The 20,468-nt window shown below is 43.3% G+C and overlaps 1 protein-coding gene across 6 annotated transcripts in view; it reads right to left on the bottom strand.

Moving 5' to 3' along the window:
* Positions 1–9,970, bottom strand: part of LOC149858586 (zinc finger protein 419-like) — a 30,638-nt gene extending 20,668 nt beyond the window's left edge. For 2 of the 6 annotated variants that reach the window (XM_090060128.1, XM_090060132.1), the window contains exons 1-3: positions 9,873–9,970; positions 5,761–5,896; positions 5,115–5,241 (exon numbers count right to left, since the gene is read on the bottom strand). In XM_090060128.1, coding sequence (XP_089916254.1) covers positions 5,115–5,241; positions 5,761–5,896; positions 9,873–9,910 — 301 coding nt within the window. In that variant the 5' untranslated portion in view covers positions 9,911–9,970. Of the gene's footprint in view, positions 1–584; positions 742–5,114; positions 5,242–5,760; positions 5,897–6,031; positions 6,561–6,620; positions 6,808–9,872 lie in introns of those variants that run through there. The other 4 variants (XR_016443820.1, XM_090060131.1, XM_090060129.1 and 1 more) reach the window with 4 other exon arrangements.
* Between the last annotated feature and the right edge of the window lie 10,498 nt (positions 9,971–20,468).

Genomic DNA, 20,468 nt, shown 5'->3' with positions numbered 1-20,468 from the left:
CTGAAAAGAAGTAGAGGCAGTCCTCAGACTTACAATGCAATTGGTTCCTGAAAACGGTGTCTTAAGACAAAACATTGTAACTGGGAACCAATTTTCCCATAGAAGCAATGTTATAAATGGGGGATTGGCTCCTTTACAATGCTCAACAGCTACATCCAGCTGGAAAATCTGTTGCGGTGAGGGGGATGTGAAGAGGGGTGGGGGCAGAACAATGACCCCACAGCAAGGGAGGGATTGGGGCTAGGGTAAACGCTGCCCAGCTGGGCAAATGGCGACAGCAGCAGGGCATGGAGGGGTGCCCCCAGATCAAGGCAGGTGGCGGAGCAGGGGCTATGGGAGGCTGCAGCCACCTAAAAGTTTGCCATAGCCCCCCCACCCCCACAGTTCCCACTGCCATCCTGGTGCAGCCCTGGGCCTGTCTGCCCCATGCAGATCTGGGGCACATGTCCCCATCCTCTCATGCTCTCCTGGACCCCCTACCCACCCCCCCACACACTCCTCTACCCTGGCTGGGTAGCACTTGCCCCAGTCCCAATCCCTCCCGTGCCTGCCCCACCATGTCCCTTTCATCACAACAGACTTACCAGCTGGGCACAGCTGTGTCGAGCGTGTTAAAGTTGAGACATGCATTGGAACCTCAAAACAGGGTGCAAATTTATAAAGGTTGCACATGCCGTTCATCGTAACTCAGAAGTCGTAAATCAAGGACTGCCTGTATCTGCCAGTGATAGGAGCCCACATCTATTTTAAAATTTGAAAAAGAATTGAAAAACAAAATGATGGAAAAAAGAGACAGCAAAGTTAGATGTAAGAGGACCAAAATCAGTGAATTCAGCTTGGTTTTCAGAAAAAAAAAAGTTCCAAGAAATCCTCAGACACTTAAAGTAAAAGAGAAGAATAAACCACTAGCAACATCCTCTCCTTCCCTCATTCAAGCAAACCAAGAGACACAATATTATGTTTGTATTGTCTTAAACAAAAGCAGCAGATTCAGAAGGCAAGAGACTTCTGATCCTACTCCAGGAGGATATAAAATACAAGTGTTTCAAGACTTGTCACAGGCAACATTAAGGAGAACGAAAGAACTAAGTAAAATGGCAGCATCTCTCAGAAAAGCAAGTAAGATATAGATGGGATTTTCCTTTTCAACTTCTTTACACATCAACAGCAGTACATTTATCCAAGAGAAAAAGAATGTCTTCAAGTTTCTTTTCTTGATAATTTTAACGGAAACACCCTGGAATCTCAGCCTGAAACTGACAGAGACTGCAAGAAACAACTGTAATACTGAATAGCAAGTTGATAAGCTCAAAAGAAAGAAGATGCCAAAACACAAGGAAATGAGACAGAGAAGTCACAAAAGTAGGCATATTCAAGAAAATTTGAGTGGGACTGAACAACAGCATGAATGAAAAGAAAACACAGAAGGGGGACTATTACAAGAAGAAAAAAAAGAGATAAAAGAGCAAGGGTAGGAACCAAAGTAATTAGGAAAATGAGGCTAAGAGAAAAAAAGAGAGAGAGGATAGTGTGGAGGATATGGGAGGGATAGAAATATAGTGCAACACTGAGTCTTGGGGGAGACCTGGAATATGGCTCTGGCACAGCTCTCTCCAGAAAACAATATCTGACAAGCTATAATATAGTGGTACAACTCCCCTATGATGGGTGTGAGGAGCTTCCCAGGAAGGAATTCATTATTTTATGTAGAGGGATTAAATATGCCTTTCTATCTGAGGGCTGTGGTGAATAGCCACATTTTAGGGGACAAAAAAAATCAAGATCATTTGGGGTTACTAATAGAGGGGAAATTGTACTAGGTAAATAATAGGGGAGACACAGGAACTTCAGTAAATAAAGTTATTGGAGCTGAGCTACCTGCCCCAGACTGGTACTCGAATCTCAGGTGAAGCTTTATCCCCCCCTCCGCCCCATGTTGTTTAGAGAAAAGAACCTTGTCTTGGATACTGTATTTACTTGTAATTAATGAGGTAAATATGGTAATGATCATCTATCTAACACATACAGATATAGATATAATAGAGTTCTGTGTGGGTGCAGTGTAGATATGTATTAAGATAGATATTAGGCATGTATATACAGATCTATATAAATGCACAGGGACCGAACAGTATTACTATTACTGGTATACCAAGTAGATGAAACTATCTATATATATATTTTAATTCTTATATTATAAAGAGGTGAAGGCAATGCCAGCTCATATCTATCTAGCTATACAGACATACACACAAGGGCATTTCAGAAACTAATGTCATTTCCCTTAGAACTCTTGTAAGAGAAAAAACCTCAGGATCTATTTCAAAAGAAAGCCTTATAGCATCTTTTAAGTTGCAATGCTGTAGGTTCATCTGAACACAGATTTTTGTCATGCATCATAAATGGTTGTCACAGACATACAGCATGACCAGCTATTTTGTCATTAGTTTCTAAAACACCTTTGTATACTTCCACCAGACAGTCCAACAGTATCTCTAGCCAGACTTGAATATTAACATACAGGCAACCCCAACTTACCACGGTTTCGTTATAGCGCTCATTAAAAATACCTACCTGGTTTAACTTAGTGCTCAGCAGTTTCATTATAATGCTCAGCGTGGGGGGTGGGGAGCAGCAGTGGCGGCAGCAGCATCCAGTGAAGCAGTGAGTGGCAGCCAGCAGGGCCCAAGGTGAGGTGGCAGAAGCCCAGGGTCTGCTCCAGCACATGGTGCTGAAGCAGGCAGAGGGGCAGGTAGCATAACTATGGAGCCTGGACCAATGGGGCCCAGGGCAGGGTGGGAGGAGCCCAGGGTCTGCTCCGGCACATGGTGCTGGAGCAGTCAGCAGGCAGGGAGGAGTGGCAGTGGCGGCAGGGGGGCTGGTGCCTAGGGCCAGGGCTGGCAGGAGTATGGGGTCAGAGCCGGCAGGAGTGCGGGGCCTGGGCTGGTGCGAGCCAGTGCTCAAGGCCATGTGCGCGGTGTCCTCTGCCCCAGGCCACAGCAGAGCCAAGCCTGCAGAGCCCCGCCATCCCCAGGCTGCAGCCTGTGACCTGTTCCACTCCGGTCATACACTCGCCTGCTGGAGCCCTGCTGCTCACTGTTAATCCCTGCCTTCTAGCCGTTAATCCCCAGGTGGGCAAGTCGCTGACTCAGGCACTGTAGGTGCAGCAGCTGGGGCTGCACACAGGTGCACTGGTGGCCAGCGGGTGTGGGCTAGCAGGGGCCATTGTGGTGGCAGAACAATGAGGCTGGGAGGAGCCAATGCCTTCCCTGGCAGAGCCTGCATAGTGCCTTGCTGGAAGTGGCAGGGCCAGGGCTGGTAGGAGTGCAAGAACCAATTATATGTATTTACATTAAACCCTATGGGAAAATGGGTTTTACCTAACATGGTTTCGCTTAGTGTTTGGTTTTTCTGGAACCAATTAAGAGCGCTAAGCAGAGGTTGCCTGTATATAAACAGAATAGTACACATGATAAGTTATAAGAATTCATAGCATCATAGAAAGTTAGGGTTGGAAGGAATCTCAGGAGGTCATCTAATCCAAACCCACCCTGCTCAAAGCAGGACGACCCCCCAACTAGATCATCCCAGGGAAGGCTGTCTAGCCAGGTCTTAAAAACCTCCAAGGATGGAGACTCCACAACCTGTCTAGGTAACCTGTTCCAGTGCTTTACTATCCTCCTAGTGAGAAAATTCTTCCTAATATCTAGCCTAAACTTCCCTTGCTGCAACTTGAGACCATTGCTCCTTGTTCTGTCATCTGTCCAATCCTCTTTCAAACCAGCCTTCACATAGTTGAAGGCTGTTATTAAATCCTACCTGAGTCTTCTACTCTGCAAACTAAACAAGCCCAGCTCCCTTAGCCTCTCCTCATAAGTTATGTCCCCTAGCCCCGAACCATTTTTGTTGCCCTCCATTGGACTCTCTCCAATTTGTCCACATCCTTTCTGTAGTAGGGGGCCCAAAACTGAACACAGTACTCCAGATGTGGCCTCACCAGTGTTTAAAAAGTTTAAAAAGAAAAAAAAGGTAAAGAAAAACTAATGAAGCTACACCGAAGAGGACTGCAAAACCAAAAAACAACAACAAAAACAAAAACAAAAAACAACACACAACAAAAAAAACCCAGCAAGAATTGGCTTGGTTTTAGAAAAAGGAAAGACTGCAGAAAATGTTTACGTTTTTCAAGAAAAGTAAAGAAAAGAATAAACTGCTAGATATGGTCTTTGTAGATCTACAAAAAGCATTTGAGCAGGTCCCAAAGGAAAAACTTCAGTGAAGCTGGTGGAAGAAGAAAGCAACAGCAAAGTACATCTGATTAGTAAAATACATGTATGCCAAATCTCCACACTAGTCAGAACGAGGACCTGTAATAAACATCCCTTCAAAGTGATTTAGATTAGTGATCACTCTTACAGCAAAAGCACTTAACTCCCCTGCACTGTAAATTATATGTTTGCAAGCAACCTCCTGAAATGCAGAGATTTTAGAAGGACAAGAAAACTTTATCAAATGGCAGAGTGAGCTTGAGAGCAGCAAAGACAACAAAAGACATGTGATCTGTGGAAATGGAGACATTAGAAAGGCAAATAGGCAGAAATTTACAGCAACTCCTTGTTAGAAGTACCTGGGCTCTAATGGAAGAGCCTTGCATTAAAACAGATGTTGGTAAGACCTCTATGGATTTATGCAGAGTAGTAACCAAAGAGAACAAAGTGGATTAGGTACCTCTGAAATATAATGGCTAGGCCAGTTAATTTTGGAATGATACAATAAGAAAGAGGGGTGTAAGACCACTTCCCTAAGTTAGGACACTTGGTGAATATCTAAGAACAATGGGTTGGAGATGGTGTGGACTTGTCAGGAAAGAAAAGGGAGATCAGCTTGCAAAATAATTGCTCCTGGAAGCAGCAGGAGTTGGGCCAAGAGGAAGACCCAAGAGAAGGAGAGTGGAGTAAATAAAGGAGGATACAAAAATATGAAGCAGAACACAGACTTGATCAGTGACAGAGCAGTAGGAGAAAGTAATATTCATGAGGGGAAGACTCCAAAGGAAAGGCAGGAAAGTGAAATTTCTCAGCTCACATCTCTATATGCAAGCAACAGAACTTTACCCAGGGAAACAAGGGCTTGGTAATTCCTCAGCATCTGCTCCTGGTAAAGTACTTTATCTCCATCTCTCAGCAGCTCCCACTCCGTCCGAGTGAAGTACAGCGCTACGTCCTCAAAGGCCTCCCAGTGCTGCAGACACACACACACACAAATCACACAATCAGCCCCTTTACTCCAACCTCAGCCAGACCCCACAGCCCCAATCCTTTTCCTGCACTACAAAGTTGTGCCAGCCTGACCATGTCGAGCATGTATGTGGAACTTCCCATCCTTCACCTGACATGGCTGCCCCAGCAAAGCTCTGCTGGAGTTTTGTTGTCCCATATCATCTAGGGAAGTGTTGCTGCTGTTCCCTCCATTGGTATAGTCTATATCTACATCATTACTACACCAGCAAAGACACTGTAGTGCAGGTTGCCTGCATCTCACCTGGGGAAGCCGTGTCTGCCTTACAGGGAAAACCCCCTGCCTGGGAAGGGTGACCCTGGGAATTGATCCCTTACCAGCAGGGACCTCCACAAGAAACCCCAGTGCTTTGCAGGCCAGTGTTAGGCACCTCCCTTTGCTTCCCACATGGCACTGAGATGGAAGCCCTAAAACCCAGAGGGATTTACTGCCCCTACACAACAGAGAGTGCTGAGGTCCTACCTGAGCTGGGGCTGCTGCAGTCATCTCTACTGTGTTCCTCAGAGGATAGAGCAACAGGAAGGGGAAACCTGGATTCTCAGCAGCCTTGAATGGATTGGTGTAAGCTGGACTCAGTGGAAAAAAAACAAAACAAAACCTGGAAACAAGAGAGAGAAATGCAGTATTTCAACTTGATGCACTTTCTAGAAACTACAATGCTGAAGTCTGTGGAACAACAGTGTCTACATGCAGGGCCATATCCAGGTGGTGGAGAGTCCTGAGCACCCCTCACCTCTTTTGGCTGCACTACATTCCTCCTCCCAGTTCCTCTGATGCCAGAAGCAGTTCAGTCTGATTCACAACCATGAAAATGTGAGAAGCGGACTGAGAGGAACAGTTGCAAGGGAGCCGAGATGTGCAGGCCAAGGATCACACCCTCTGCTATTAAGGTGACCCCAGGAAAGAAAAATGGGCACAGGCCATGACTCAGTTTCCCTGGTCCATTAGTCAAGAAACCCATTCTCTCCAAGATGTGCATGGGAACAGAGATCTGAACCTAAACTGTATCAAGCTCCCCACACTAAGGCAAAGGGGTGGGAATCTGGAGCTTGCCTCAGACCACGAGGTGGGTCTGAGGGCTCCAAGCCCTCATCGCCCACCCGCAGCTAGTGTCCTGTGGTCTGCTGCACTAGGTGTTGCCTGGCTGATCATCACACCCCAACAAACTGATGTCTCCGTTGGAGGAGCTGGCTCTGGCTTCTCTCCGGATAACATAAAAGCCCCCAGAGGCGTCGGGATGCGCGCACACGCCTTCAGTTAGTCTGCCCCGCTCCCCGGGCCCCGCCCACCGCTAACACCACCGCGCGCGCCCTGGACCTCACTGGCGCCTGCAGAAGCAAAGTCACTACGGGCGTCCGTAGCTTGGGGACACAGCCTCTGTTGCCGCTCTGGTGGCTTTGGAGGACCGCGACTCTATAGTCGCTCCGCCCCTTACCCGGGCCGCCTTAATCCTTTCTTTGCTGCCGCTTGGCAGGGTGCAACAGGTTTATGCTTGAGACCTAGGTCCCTTCAGGCCCCTACGAGGCGGAACAGGGGCTGGCCTTAGCTCCTTTCAGCCCTGCCTGGGCTGTTCCCCCAGCTCCTGCCCTGTTCAGTGGCGCTCCCCTGTGCTGAGTGGAAACAGCTGCCCGCCCCCTCCCCCGCAGATCTCTTACTTTTGCCTTGTGCCGGTCATTGTGTTGTGTGTGTGAGGGCTTGGGGCTCACGGGGCTGGAGGCAGGTCAGGGAAAGTGTCACCACGACCCTTTATACATCCATGGTGCTGCATCCACACCTGGAATATGGAGCCCCGGTCTGGTCCCCGCACCTCCAACAGGATGGAGAAGAACTAGAGGAGGTCCAGAGAAGGGCAACCAGGATGATGAGTGGCTTGGAGGGGCTTCCATAGGAGGAGAAACCAAATACACTAACAGGAGAGAAAGAGCATGGATGGATGGTGTGGAGTGGATAGATGGATGGGTGGAGCGTGGGGTGGATAGACGGATAGATGGGCTGGATTGACAGACCCCTCCCTGTATTAAACAATATCCCTTACCTCCAGGTATTAAGGTCTCAACAACTTTTACTTATTTTTGCTTTAAAGGCACTTGCTTTTTACTAGTTAAATGCATCTGTTGTTCATTTTGGCAAAATAAGAAAACCTGAAGAAGAAAATAAAATACAGTGCTGCTTCATAGTTCTAAGACCAGTTCTAAGGAAAAATGCAAATATTTTCTGCTTTTGGTAGATGCATAGTAAATAATGTAACTTCTAAGGACCAATGTGGTCCCCATTTTCAAAAAAGGGAGGAAAGAGGACCCAGGAAACTATAGGTCTGTTACTCTTACCTCCATCCTGGGGAAGCTCTTTGAAAAAATTATCCAGGAGCACATCTGTGAGGGACCAGCAGGGGAGACTATGCTTAGGGGCAACCAACATGGGTTCATTAGAGGCAGGTCCTGTCAGACCAACCTGGTGGCCTTCTACAGCCAGGTCACAAAATCCTTGGGCACAGGTGTCACAGTGGACGTAGTCTTCCTGGCCTTTAGGAAGGCCTTTGACACTGTCTCACCCCATCCTCATTAAGAAAGTAGGCGACTGTGGCATTGATGCCTACACAGTCAAATGGGTTGCAAATTGGCTGGAGGGCCGCATCCAGAGAGTGGTGGTGGACAGGTCTTATTCGACCTGAAGGGATGTGGGCAGTGGGGTTCTGCAGGGCTCGGTCCTCAGGCCTGCGCTGTTCAACATCTTCATCAGTGACTTGGACAAGGGGGTGAAAAGCACCTTGTTCAAATTCCTGGATGACACGAAAATGTGGGAAGAAGTAGGCACGCTGGAGGAAAGGGACAGGCTGCAACTAGATCTGGACAGGTTACAGGGGTGGACAGATGAGAACAGGATTGGTTTCAATACTGATACGTGCAAGGTATTGCACCTGTGGAGGAAGAACCAGCACCATACCTACAGGCTGGGGAACTCCCCTCTCCTCAGCACAGAGACAGAAAAGAATCTTGGAGTCGCTATTGATTCCAAGATGAACATGTGCCAATGTGGGGACGTGGTCAGGAAGCATCTCAAGCAGGTCCAAGGAGGTGATCCTCCCCCTCTATGCAACACTGATCAGACCACAGCTGGAGTACCGTGTCCACTTCTGGGCGCAACACTTCAGGAGAGATGTGGCCAGCATTGAGAGAGTCCAGGAGGGCCACTCGCCTAATCAGGGGGCAGCAAGGCAGGCCCTACGAGGAGAGGCTATGAGACCTGAACCTGTTCAGCCTCCACAAGAGAAAGCTGAGAGGGATCTGGTGGCTGTCTACAAACTGGCCAAAGGGGACCAGCAAGCTATGGGAGAGTCCCTGTTTCCCCCGAGCACTACTGGGAGTAACAAGGAATAACGGCCATAAATTGACTGGGAGTAGATTGAGGCTAGATATCAGGAGGCACTACTTCACAGTCAGGGCATCTAGGATCTGGAACCAACTTCCAAGGGAAGTGGTGCTGGCTCCTACCCTGGGGGGTCGGTAGACACCTTGCCGGAGCTGTTTGACCCCATTATTCTTTCCTGCCATGGCAGGGGGTCGGACTTGGTGATCTGCTCAGATCCCTTCCAACTCTACCAACTATGAAACTATAATGGTTATAAGAAGAAATAAAAAGGTAGGGGAGAGGGAATATAACCCAAAAATATTTTGTCCTAAATTAAACATAAAGGGCTAAGTATTAAATTATGTTAACAAACATTTGGTGTTATAATCTATACATCAATGTGGTTTACTGAAATTATTATCTGTTTAGTTCCTAAGCCAATTTATTTACCTACGTTAAGCCAGTTATATGCAGAAATGTTACAACAAGAAATCTATGAAGATTAAATGCAAAGGGCGGCTATTACTGGAATGGAAGAATTACTGTCTGAATCCAGTGTTTCCCTGTGAAACTAAGCTAGCCATAAAATACTGCAAGAGCATAAGCAGAAGTTGATCTACAAAGTATTACATTCCACCAGTTACCTTAAAGCCAAAGACTTTTAATAAAGAAACAAAAATTTTTTACATGTATTATGCATAATACTGTAAAAGCTTTTAAATGTTCCCAAGTAGTAACCTGGAAAAAATGGTGTTAAACATTGTGATAACATTGTTGTCTAACACAGAATAAAAAAATGCTACCTTCAGTTATCACCACAGGAAAAATAAGATACGTAACAAAATGGGGGAAAAATTAACTTCTTGGACTGAAAAAATAATTGGGTATATTGAAAATGACAATATAAGTCTCACCTATACCAGCTAGAGAACACACACAGGGGAGAAGAAAACTTGCATACGAGCTGGCAGAAGGTTTTCCTGAATTTGCTGAGGTCTTCCTAACCCTCCCTCCGACACACACACACTGTTTACAGCCAGTATTTATGTGGCTTATTTTACTAATATTTTCTGATGGGGTTTATTCAAATGCATTTGTTTCACTGAAACTTTGGGATGTGGACTAAATCAGTTTTCTTGCAGTCTTAGAAGATGCCAGGTAGCTGAGGTCTGTGTCCTTGGGGATAATTACAAAATTAAGAAAGAGGACTTATTTTTTTCTCTTACCATCTTGGAACGCTCTTTGCCGTGTTCTTTTCTTTCATTTTGCTGATGAAGTCATCTGTAATGTCTGCAAAGTTTCACTCTGAAACAGGCTTCGTGGCATTCTGGTTTGGACACACTTCTGCAACTTAACATAAGTCCCTTAAAAGTAGCCAAGACTGACAACAGTTTAGCAAAGATGTTATTTTATCAATAGGGGATTCTAGCTTACTACTTACAATTCAATTCTTATTATAAAATGTAAAACATCAATCATTACCTTTAGCAGCTGTTACACATTTTTCTGAAGAGCAGTGATTAATTCTCCGTCTAAACAGATTCTTGCTTTAATTTTCCTAGGCCACTGCTTATAATTAATTGCAAGCTTATTAATTATTGATTGTATACCACATATTCCTAATTCAGGGTTTTGTTAGGTCTATAGTTTGCACCTGTTAGTGTAGATATTTACTAACAAGACTGTTGCCGGCACAAGGTGCCTGAGGGAGGCAACAATTGGGTTTGTTGCCCAGTGTGCGTTGCGCCAAATAAACACACTGGGGGGAGAAGTAGATAGAGTTTATTTGAGCTTAAGTAAAGGGGACAGGGAGACCGTATGGTTTTAAATTTTGCGCTTTTAGCCTTGCAACAGTGTATATTTATATTCTGGTTATTTTTTGCAGTAGTTTTTTACTCTTTTTTTTTTTTTGAGCAGCGCCCTTGCATTTTACCGATAACAGTTTTAGCTCGCTACTTATTTTGTTTTTTAGTATTACAGGAGATTACAAAAGTTAAAGAAAGGGTTACAAAGGTTGGGGAAGGGGGGGGCCCTGGCTTGCCTGGGCCTAGAGCAGAGGGGCTTTATTGACACTTGTGGTTTTTTTTTTTTTTTAGTTATTTAGGGTTATGCTCAGTGACACCAACAACTTTTTTTTTTTGAGAATACTTAACAAAGTTTTGGCTGAATTTTTTTATATTTTGAAGATAAAAAGCGATTAAGTGTTTGAGGATTAGGATTTTTAATGCAGGGGTATAGTGAAGCGCTTGGGGAGGGGGATACACAGACTTTGCGTAGGAGGGCATTACACCACGCAAATAAGAGGAGGGTAATTAAACATAATATAACACTGGTGACTAGGAGGTGAAGGATGCCCGTTTTTAGGCCTTTGAGGTTGGGCAATTAGTTTTAGAGAGAATTGAAAATAGTGGGTTTACGTTTTTGACTTTTTTATTGCTTAAAGCTTGTTTGGCCGACAAAATGTGTTTGTTAATATTCTGGGAATTTTTTGGGATATAAGTATAACATTTGTTTTTAATTAGAGCATATACTTTTTTTGAGATGCTAAGACATAATATAGAGCCTGACGGTTTTGAAGAGATAATAAATGAAGTTGATAAATTTTGGAGTTAAGGCTTTTTTTAATAGCTAAAGTGTTACTGGCAAATTTTGTAAGAAACGCAGAAAGTTGACGATACAGCTTGGTTAACAGGCTTATTTTATATGACGGGAGAAAGATTATGCTAAATTTGTTTTGTGATGAATTTGGTTTTTGTGTTTGACTTTTGCCGCTGCGTGGGAAACTAGTAGGACAGTGTGAGGTTTTTTTTATTTTTTTTGGAGGGGCTTATTTTTTAGGTACGAACGAGCACGGAATTTTTTGGCTGTAACGAATGGACTGGAGCATTTAGCGGAAGAGGCTGCAAGTTTTTAGTGTATTTATGGAGAGAAGAAAGAACAGCAGACAGAGAGCACATATATTGTGACAAAATATTACATTTTATTTTTTACTTTTTTGCTAGAACCGGCGTTTTGTTTATAGGCCATGCCCTTTTAAACATAATTTTAAAGGGGCTAAGCCCTAATTTTTTTGGGGGGAGGGCACGGATGCAAAGCAGAGCAAGGGGCAAAGCATTGGGCCATTGCAGAGAGGCCTTTTAGCAGATTTTTGATAGATGATGCTTGAGGGTTTGATTTGTATGAGTACTGGGGATTTGGGAGCTCCCCCACTGATGGAATGAGGGCATGCATGTGGGTGTCAGCAGGTTTTGGCATTCTTAGGGTGGCAGCATTTTTAGCTTTTTTGTTTGCCTGGGCGTTATTTTTGGCTACGTTTTGATTTTTTTTGATGCGCCTTATAGTGCATTATTGCCACTGCCGAGGGAAGTTGAACAGCTTTTAGGAGTTGGAGAATTTGGGGTTTATACTTTATTGGGGAGCCTTGGGCTGTTAGAAGTTTTTTTTGTTTTTATATGCCTGCATGGACATGCAGTACTTTAAAAGCATATTTAGAGTTAGTATAGATGTTGATTTGGGGTTTTTTGACAGTTTTAGCGCCCAGGTTAGGGCTACCAGTTTAGCAAGTTGAGCAGATGTTTTGGCGGGCAAATTTTTGGCCTTAACAACATTATAGAGGGTTATAACAGTATAACCTGCCCTTTTTTGCCCTTTTATAAGAATGCTGTTGCCGTTAGCGTACTATTTATAATTAGCATTTAGAAGTGGCTGATTTTGTAGGTTTGGACAGCTGGAGTACTGTGCATTTATGATGTTTAAACAATTATGCTTTTGTTTTTTTGTTTTAGGTAAGAGAGTAGCCGGGTTGAGGGAGGGGCAGGTTTGCAGAGTTATTTTAGGGTTTTTTAACAGCTTAGCTTGGTACTGAGCCGCCTGATCCTGGGTGAGCCAAAGACCCCCCTTTGCGTTTAGCAGAGCCTGGACCATATGAGGGGTATACACCTGCACGATTTTTTTTAGCGTTAACTTTTTAGCTTTTTTAAGTACTAGGGCAGTTGCCGCAACTGCTTGTAAACACGCTGGCCATTTTTTGGCAACTGGAATAAGCTGTTTGGAGAAATAAGCAACGGGACGTTTTTATGCCCCCAACAATTGAGTAAGCACTTTTAGAGCTATTTTTTTTTGTTTATGCACATATAATTGGAAAGGTTTAGAAAGATTTGGTAAATTTAGGGCAGGGGCTTTTATTAGGGTTTTTTTTAGTATTTTAAATGCCTTGTTGGCTTTTGGAATTTAATAAAAGAGGTTATGGTTTGCCCCTTTTACACAGTTATATAGTGGTTTTCCCTATAGTTTAAATTTAGGGATTTATATTTTGCAAAAACTTGCTATACCGAGAAACACCTTGAGCCGCTTATGGTTGCTTGGGGTGGGAACCTGGCATATAGCCTTTTTTTGCTTATTTGAAAGCTGGCGCTTTTTTTGTTTTATGTGAAATTTTAGGTATTGTACTTTGGGGAGAGTAATTTGAGCTTTATTTTGAGCTACTTGATATTTCTGAAGTTTAATAAAGTTTAGGAGGCTTACAGTGGCGTTAAGGCAAGAGATTAAATTTACAGGACCAATTAATAAATTATTTACATATTGTAACAAGAGGACTTTATGCTTATTATTTTACTTTTTTAAGTTTTTAGCTAAGGACTGGCCGAAAAGGGTAGGAGAGTTTTTAAATTTTTGGGCTAATATTGTTTAACAAAGTTGTTTTTTAACCTTTTTTTTGTTTTTTTATTTAAAAGAGAATATTTTTTGAGAGGGGCTGTTAACTGGAATTGTAAAGAAAGCGTTTTTTAAATTAAGAACTGAGAAATGAGTATATTGCTTTTTACGGAGGCCAGCAAGGTATAAGGGTTTGGGACGAGGGGATGAATAGTTTTAATTTGTTTGTTAATTGCTTTTAGGTTTTGCGTTAGTTGATATGTGCCATTAGGCTTTAGTACAGGCAAGATAGGAGTGTTTTAGGCTGACTGACACTTTTGCAGTATGCCATATTTTAGGAAATGGTTTATAGTTTTGTTAGAAATATTATTAAAAATGCATTATCAATAGCAGATTTAGGGAAAAAAAAAAAACAACACAGCTGCTACCCCTCCTTGTCTCCTTAATGGGAGAGGGAAGGGGGGGGGTTGGAAATTGATGGGAAAAACCACCAAAAGCCCATTGTACTAAGGTATCACTCCCTCTCTGTCCTGCAAATTTACTATCTCTTTGTTACACTAAATCACACTTTCTTTCATGACCCTACATTCCTAAGGCTAAGATAAGAGCAGATGCCATTTTTGCCTTCAGGTTGAACCTTGAGTAACCTTGGGTTCCATCCACGCACGCGTGATAGCCTAATGCATATTAAGCCTACCCGCCCCGCATACTTAAGTAGTTAATTATAATGCACATGGGACGTATGAAGCGACATGTTTACATATATGTTTGTATGAACCGGAAATGAGTTGTAAAAATTCCTCCTTCTACACAGGTGGTCAGGAGAGGGGGGATAAAAGCCTGCTAATGATTGTGCTCGGGGGCAGAGTGATTGATCTTTTGTCTCTCTCTCTGACCCTATTTGCAAACATATACCTTTTGTGTTGCTAATAGAGTGTGTCTGTGAAGGTTTTTTTTCCTCCTCCCGAGAAACGAACCACGATTTTTATATCAGTTTTTTGCAGTTTTTTGGGGGCTTTTTTTTTGATTGGGTACTGCTTGATTTGTACTGGACTTTTTTTGGGCAGTAGTTGGATATTAATAGGGGTTTGATGTGTAGCTTTTTTGGGGATTTTTTTTGCTTATACCAGAGGGTATATTTATTTATTTTTATTGGTTTTACTTTGGGGGGGGGCGTTTATAGCTGAGGGTTTAATTGCGAGGGTTATTATTTATGCATTTTTAGGGGGCAATGCGAGGGTTATTTTATTTTGGGTAAAATGCAGTGATGCACCTAATTGACAAAGCAGGTTTTGTTTTAGCAGGGGTGTTGGGCAATTTGGAAGGTAGACTAATTTGTGAAAAAGAGCCTGGTTTTTTAGACCACATTTTGCAGGAGCATATATTGGGCACTGAGTTGTTTTTTTTGTGGCATTTATTACAGTGAGAGAGTTTTTTATGGGAAGTTGAAGAGGTTGATTTATAGCGGTTTGTGCCGCCCCAGAGTTTACCAAAAAATTAATTTTTGAATTTTTTATCCGCATTTTTATTTGGGGTTTGGAGGTGGGGTGGTTTGTTTTTTTTGACACCCCTATTTTTGTTTTTTTGCTGCCATTACAGGAGTACAGTTTTGTTTTTTTGGCGGGCATTTATTTTTTTAGTGGTTTTTTTGCCAGCATACGGCACATTGGTTTTGTTTTAGGCGTTTTTTTTGTGGGCCAGGGTGCCTGCGCCCACGACCCCTTATATTTTTGCTTTTTTTACCTTTTTGTGGCTTTTTTTTACTTTAGCCTGTACTGCTGCTACTAGCATTTTAACTTGTTTTTTTTTGTTTTTTTTGGTTTTTTTGAGGGTATACTCCCTGTTTGCAGTTTTTAGGATTTGTGCTACAGATATACTTATTAAGTTGGTTTTTTCTGTAATTTTTGCTTTATATTAGGGGCTGCGCGGCTGGTAAAAATACCCTTTATAATTGCTTTTGTTGCCTGGTTATTAGGGTTTGCATTGGTATTTTGCCGAATGGCGTTTTGGATGCGCTGTAGGAATGCAACTGGATTTTTTTTTGGCTTTCGTACTATTTTGTACGGCTTTGCCCAATTATTATGTTGGATAGCTGAGTGCCTGAGCCCATGCATAAGCAGTTTTTTGTAAGAGCTAAGACGGGTATGATTTACAGGGTTGTTAGGGTTTTATTTAGGGTTTGCTAGGGGAATTACATTTGCTGGACCAGGAACATTGACGGGATTTTTTTAATGCTTTTTTTGTGCTTTTTTTTTTTGCTTTGGAAATAACTTGATTTTGCTTTACTTTAGATAATAAGGTTTGCATAAGGATATTACAATTGTTTTAATTAGGCTTGTGATTAGCTAAACATTTTTTAAAGACAGAGATAAACTTATTTGGGTTAATTGAAAATTTTTTAGCCTGTGCCTTAAAAGCTTCCAGGTTTACCGGATTAAAAGGTACATGGGTGTATACTTGCATGGTTTGGGCTGCATGCCCATTTGCCCCAGGCCAGGCTATTACAGTTTTAGTAAGTAAAGGATAAAATTTTATTGAGGGAGGAATTTTTGGAACCGGGGGCATTTGATTTTTATATGGTGGAGGTGTTAAAGCCGAAGGGACGCTGACTTTGGCATTAGAGTGGCTGGGGGGGAATGCTGAGACTTAACACTGACAACTACGGATTTTGTTGGAGTTAAATTACACTTTTGCAAAATATTTGTTTTATTTTGTAAAGCCATAAACAATTGCGCATACAAATGTTTATTTTACTTATTTGTTTGCTGACAAAACAGGAGTAATTGGAGGATTGTATTATAGTTAATTGACTCTTTTGGAGGCCACCTTTTTTGATTTTTTGAGTTGATATTGAGGCCATTTTACTGTACAGAACTTTTTAAGATTATTTTTAGTTATTAGATTTGATTTAAATAGTTTTTAATTAGTTAGAATGCATTTTAAGGGTGTACACTGTGCCCTGCCAACCGTACTTTGTTTTTGCCCCATACTTTAGGGAGACACTGGGCGTTTTCAGGCCCTAACAGGGAGATACTGGGCGTTTTTAGGTTTTAACGGGCAATGCTTAGACTGCTGAGCTTATTTTATTTTGTTTGAGGGACCGGTTTTACACCGTTGCCCACGATTGCTTTTTTACTATTTGAGCACGTTGCACCGTTCTGCCCTTTGGGGTTGATTAAATTACGTTTTTGCCGAGGCCCCCAATGACACTACCGGTGCACTCTGGGTGTCGGTTGTTGCTGCAAGTTGTTGACCCCAGGAGGGATTTGGGCAAGGCGAAATGTTAGCCTTGAGCCCCACGTTGGGCGCCAAAAACTGTTGCCGGCACAAGGTGCCCAAGGGAGGCAACAATTGGGTTTGTTGCCCAGTGTGCGTTGCGCCAAATAAACACACTGGGGGGAGAAGTAGATAGAGTTTATTTGAGCTTAAGTAAAAGGCGCAGGGAGACTGTATGGTTTTAAATTTTGCGCTTTTAGCCCTGCAACAGTGTATATTTATATTTTGGTTATTTTTTGCAGTAGTTTTTTACTAGCTGGCCCCCCCCCCTTTTTTTTTTTTTTTTTGAGCGGTGCGCTTGCATTTTACAGATAACAGTTTTAGCTTGCTACTTATTTTGTTTTTTAGTATTACAGGAGATTACAAAAGTTAAAGAAAGGGTTACAAAGGTTGGGGAAGGCGGGGGGGCCTGGCTTGCCTGGGCCTAGAGCAGAGGGGCTTTATTGACACTTGTGGTTTTTTATTTTTTTAAGTTATTTAGGGTTATGCCCAGTAACACCAACAAGACCATAAATAATAGTGTATTAGTTAACTATAAAGCAGACTCAGCCTCCAAGGACAGGCTGATAAGACTCTGCAATGACCGAAACCTATTCACTTTGAAGTCTGAAGTAAGCAAAGATATAGTTTCCCTCCCTATTAGTTACCATTTCAAAACAAACATGTAGCCAAAAACCAGTTTTGAAATAATTAAGAGTTTTCTCACACTGACCTGAAATCTTGTTTTCTTTCACAGTGGAAAATTCCCACCTGTGCATGCGTCTTGTCTGTAAACTATAAATCGCTTCTAACAGTTTTATTCAGGGCCTCTGAGCTTGCTCAGGGTGCCCAGCATGCTGAATAAATTTTGAGACTGACAGCGACTCTGTGTCTTTGGGAACAGCTCCATAAGGGGTCACGAACTCCTCAACATTAGTGTGGTCTCTCAGTTGCTAGCCACATCTACAGCATACACTCTGGCAATATAAGCAACCTGCTATTTTCCCAATTATTAGTTTGTTTAAGAATATATGATTTGGTGGCTGAAAAGAAGGAAACTTTGGCATCCATAAAAAGTTAATTCAACAGGAAATAAAAAACCCAATAGTTAGAAATCTAAGGCTCCTCTACACATTATCTATTATGCAATTACCTTGTTAACTGAGCAATAAATTTAGATTGGCTACACATGCAAATTAACTATGGGTCCTTAAAAAGGTCCAACCAGGTATAAAGTTATTGCTTGAAAATGTCTAGGAACTTTATAGCTAGTTTCTATCCAGCTTTAATTTGCACATGTAGGCAGTCTGTGGCTGGAAGACCGCAACTGCTATGATCTCCCAGCCGCTGCAATTTTCCAGCTGCAGGGTGCTCTGTGCATCCCCAGGGCTGGGAGCTTACAGCAGCACCCCAGGGCTGATGCCCTCAGTCCCAGCTGGGCAAGGTCACCATGACGGGAAGCCTACTTCTTGGCAATGCCGGGGGAGCCCAGAATCAGGTTCCCCCTACACCGGGAATAATGTGATGAGAACTCATGTCTGATCCCACAATCATGCTTTCCATCATGCACATGTGGCATGGCAGGAGGCATGATTGTATGAATTCTGCATTAGATCCCATGGCTCCTTTACCTGCATGTGTAGAGGGGGTCTTAGGGCATCTTTACACATGCTCTGAGGGTGGAAGGGAGGCGCTTTAATTAGAGCGATTCTCAGGAGCCACAAGCACCTTGTGTATTCAGCGTCTTACTTCAAAATGGTGGTGGTGGAGGTGCTCTACCTGAAGCTCATTCAACGAGCATTAGTTAAAACACCCCCACCACCATTTTGAAGTTCAGGGATGCTGAATACATGAGATGCCAAGGCTGCTGGAGTACACCTTTAGCACAGTTTAGGGATTTAGATCCCTAAATCCCTTCCCCTCCTCCTGGGGACTGCTGTCAGCTCATGGGGAACTTTTGTCTTGGCTCCTGAAAGCATTAAAACAGCAGAGGGAGTGAGAGAAATCCTTGCAGGGAATCTGCCAGACCCCTGGGGATGCTTAGGGAGATCACCCTGTGGGTTCAGCAGTGATTCCTAACCACTGCAAGACCCCTTCCAGGGTGCCACATAACTGCAGCAGAATCAGGTTCCTGTACCGTTTTGGACCCAGGAAAGGCTGTGCCTCTCTTCCCTTCCCAGAGATAGGCTGCAGCCCTGACTGGGAAGGTGGGAGACTTAGCCGTATTAGTCTGAAGGCAAGTAGTAGGCAGGGTAGATTTTGGGAGTCTGCAGGAAGTTCAGTGAGGGGAAACCACCCCTTCTTCCCCGCTACCCAGCTTCCCGGCCCAGGAGGAATCCTGGCTTCCTGAAGGGAATCTGCACCTGGGGTCTGGGGCAAGCCAGTAGACTAGGCCACCACCCAGCATCCAGGATTTTTTTTTTTTTTTTTTTAAAGAAAATTTTTCATATTCCAAGTCAAATAAGCCAAGTTGATTCCAAACCTGTGAGTCATTCAAGACATATATGGCTGTACTACTGGCAAACATCCTCTACCCCTTCTTGGGGCTTCAGATGCTTCCAAATCTTTTGGCGGCCAAAAGCCCTGGAGGCTTGGGGTTCAGATGCCCCCGAGTTTTGCTTGCCCTCAACCATATGACCACAGGAGCAAGCTAGGGAGGAATCTCCCATTTCCATAAAGTGGGTGTAAAGCCAAGATCTTCCCACTGGAAATAAAAGTGGGTGGTTAACTATACCTTACCTCTGCGGATACTACACCATGTCAGAAAAGTGGTTATTCCCAGCAACTAGGAAAACCACCTTAGTGGTCACGGTATTTCCCCTCCCAGGTCCCATAGGCGTGTCCCGTTCTCTTGCAGAAAATGAACCTCTCATCCCCTCTTTCCCATTTTATAGGGCTGCGCTGCCATTTTCTCTTCCCCCCCCTTTCTCTTTGTCAATGCACTGAAAAGGAGTAGTCTCCATTAAAATGGAGAAACCTGTGGTTTTACTGTGGCTTTCACAAATTAGGATGCTTTGCACCAAGGCCTCAGGCCTAGAAGGAATCTCATTTTGCATTACAAAAAAGCAAAACAAAACACATTTCTAGACCTCACACTAAAATCCTTAAGTGCCACTTAGACACATTCAGAGTGAGATGGAATCTGCTCCTTTGTCTCCATGCTCATAATAGTGCCTTGCATCAGGGTATAGCTGTAGAGATAAATACAGGAAAGATTTGGGATGAGCTTGAGGAATTTGTCCCTGAGCCTGAAGAACAGCAAATGTGCCTGAAAGCTTGTAGAAAAAGATTTTTTTTTTGGTGATTTCTTAGTTGGTCTAATAAAAGATATCATCTCTGAATCAAGAGTTCTAGAGTCTTACGTTTTTATCTAGAGCAGTGATTCACAACTGCCCCCCCCCCAGGCGCACGTCTATTAATTATAATATTATAGTTACGATAGTGTAAGAGTGATGTAGCTGTGATGGTCCAGAAATTACACAAGGCAAGATGATTTTTTTGATAAAGTTAAACAAGTGTTTGAATCCATGACATTCTTTGTCAGGTCTCTGGTCACAGGAAGCCAGGTACAGCATTCCCCAGCTGACCTACCCCTGAACTGGACATGTATGGTGCTGGGATTGAGTTCTCTGAACCCCTGGTCTCTGCTTGGCCTCAGCTTGCTGTCCCAAGATCAGAAACTTGAAGAAGAATATCTTGCATTTGAAGCTTGTCTGACCTGAGCTCTTCAATGAGTTTTTTTGCCTTTGTGTTCCTGAATAAGGGTCATGACAAGTCCCCAAATGGGTTCTTAGATGGGATCAGAGGGACACCAGTCCACCAACTGTTGACACTGACTTGGTGCAGAGTCACTTGGATGGAGTGGATGTGTTTAAGTCAGCAGGCCCAGATGAGCTGCATCTAAGAGTACTTAA

This window comes from Crocodylus siamensis, chromosome 8 (genome assembly GCF_052110815.1).
Source record: "Crocodylus siamensis isolate JL-2025a chromosome 8, ASM5211081v1, whole genome shotgun sequence".
NCBI lineage: Eukaryota > Metazoa > Chordata > Crocodylia > Crocodylidae > Crocodylus > Crocodylus siamensis.
This window is presented reverse-complemented; position numbering and strand designations above follow the sequence as displayed.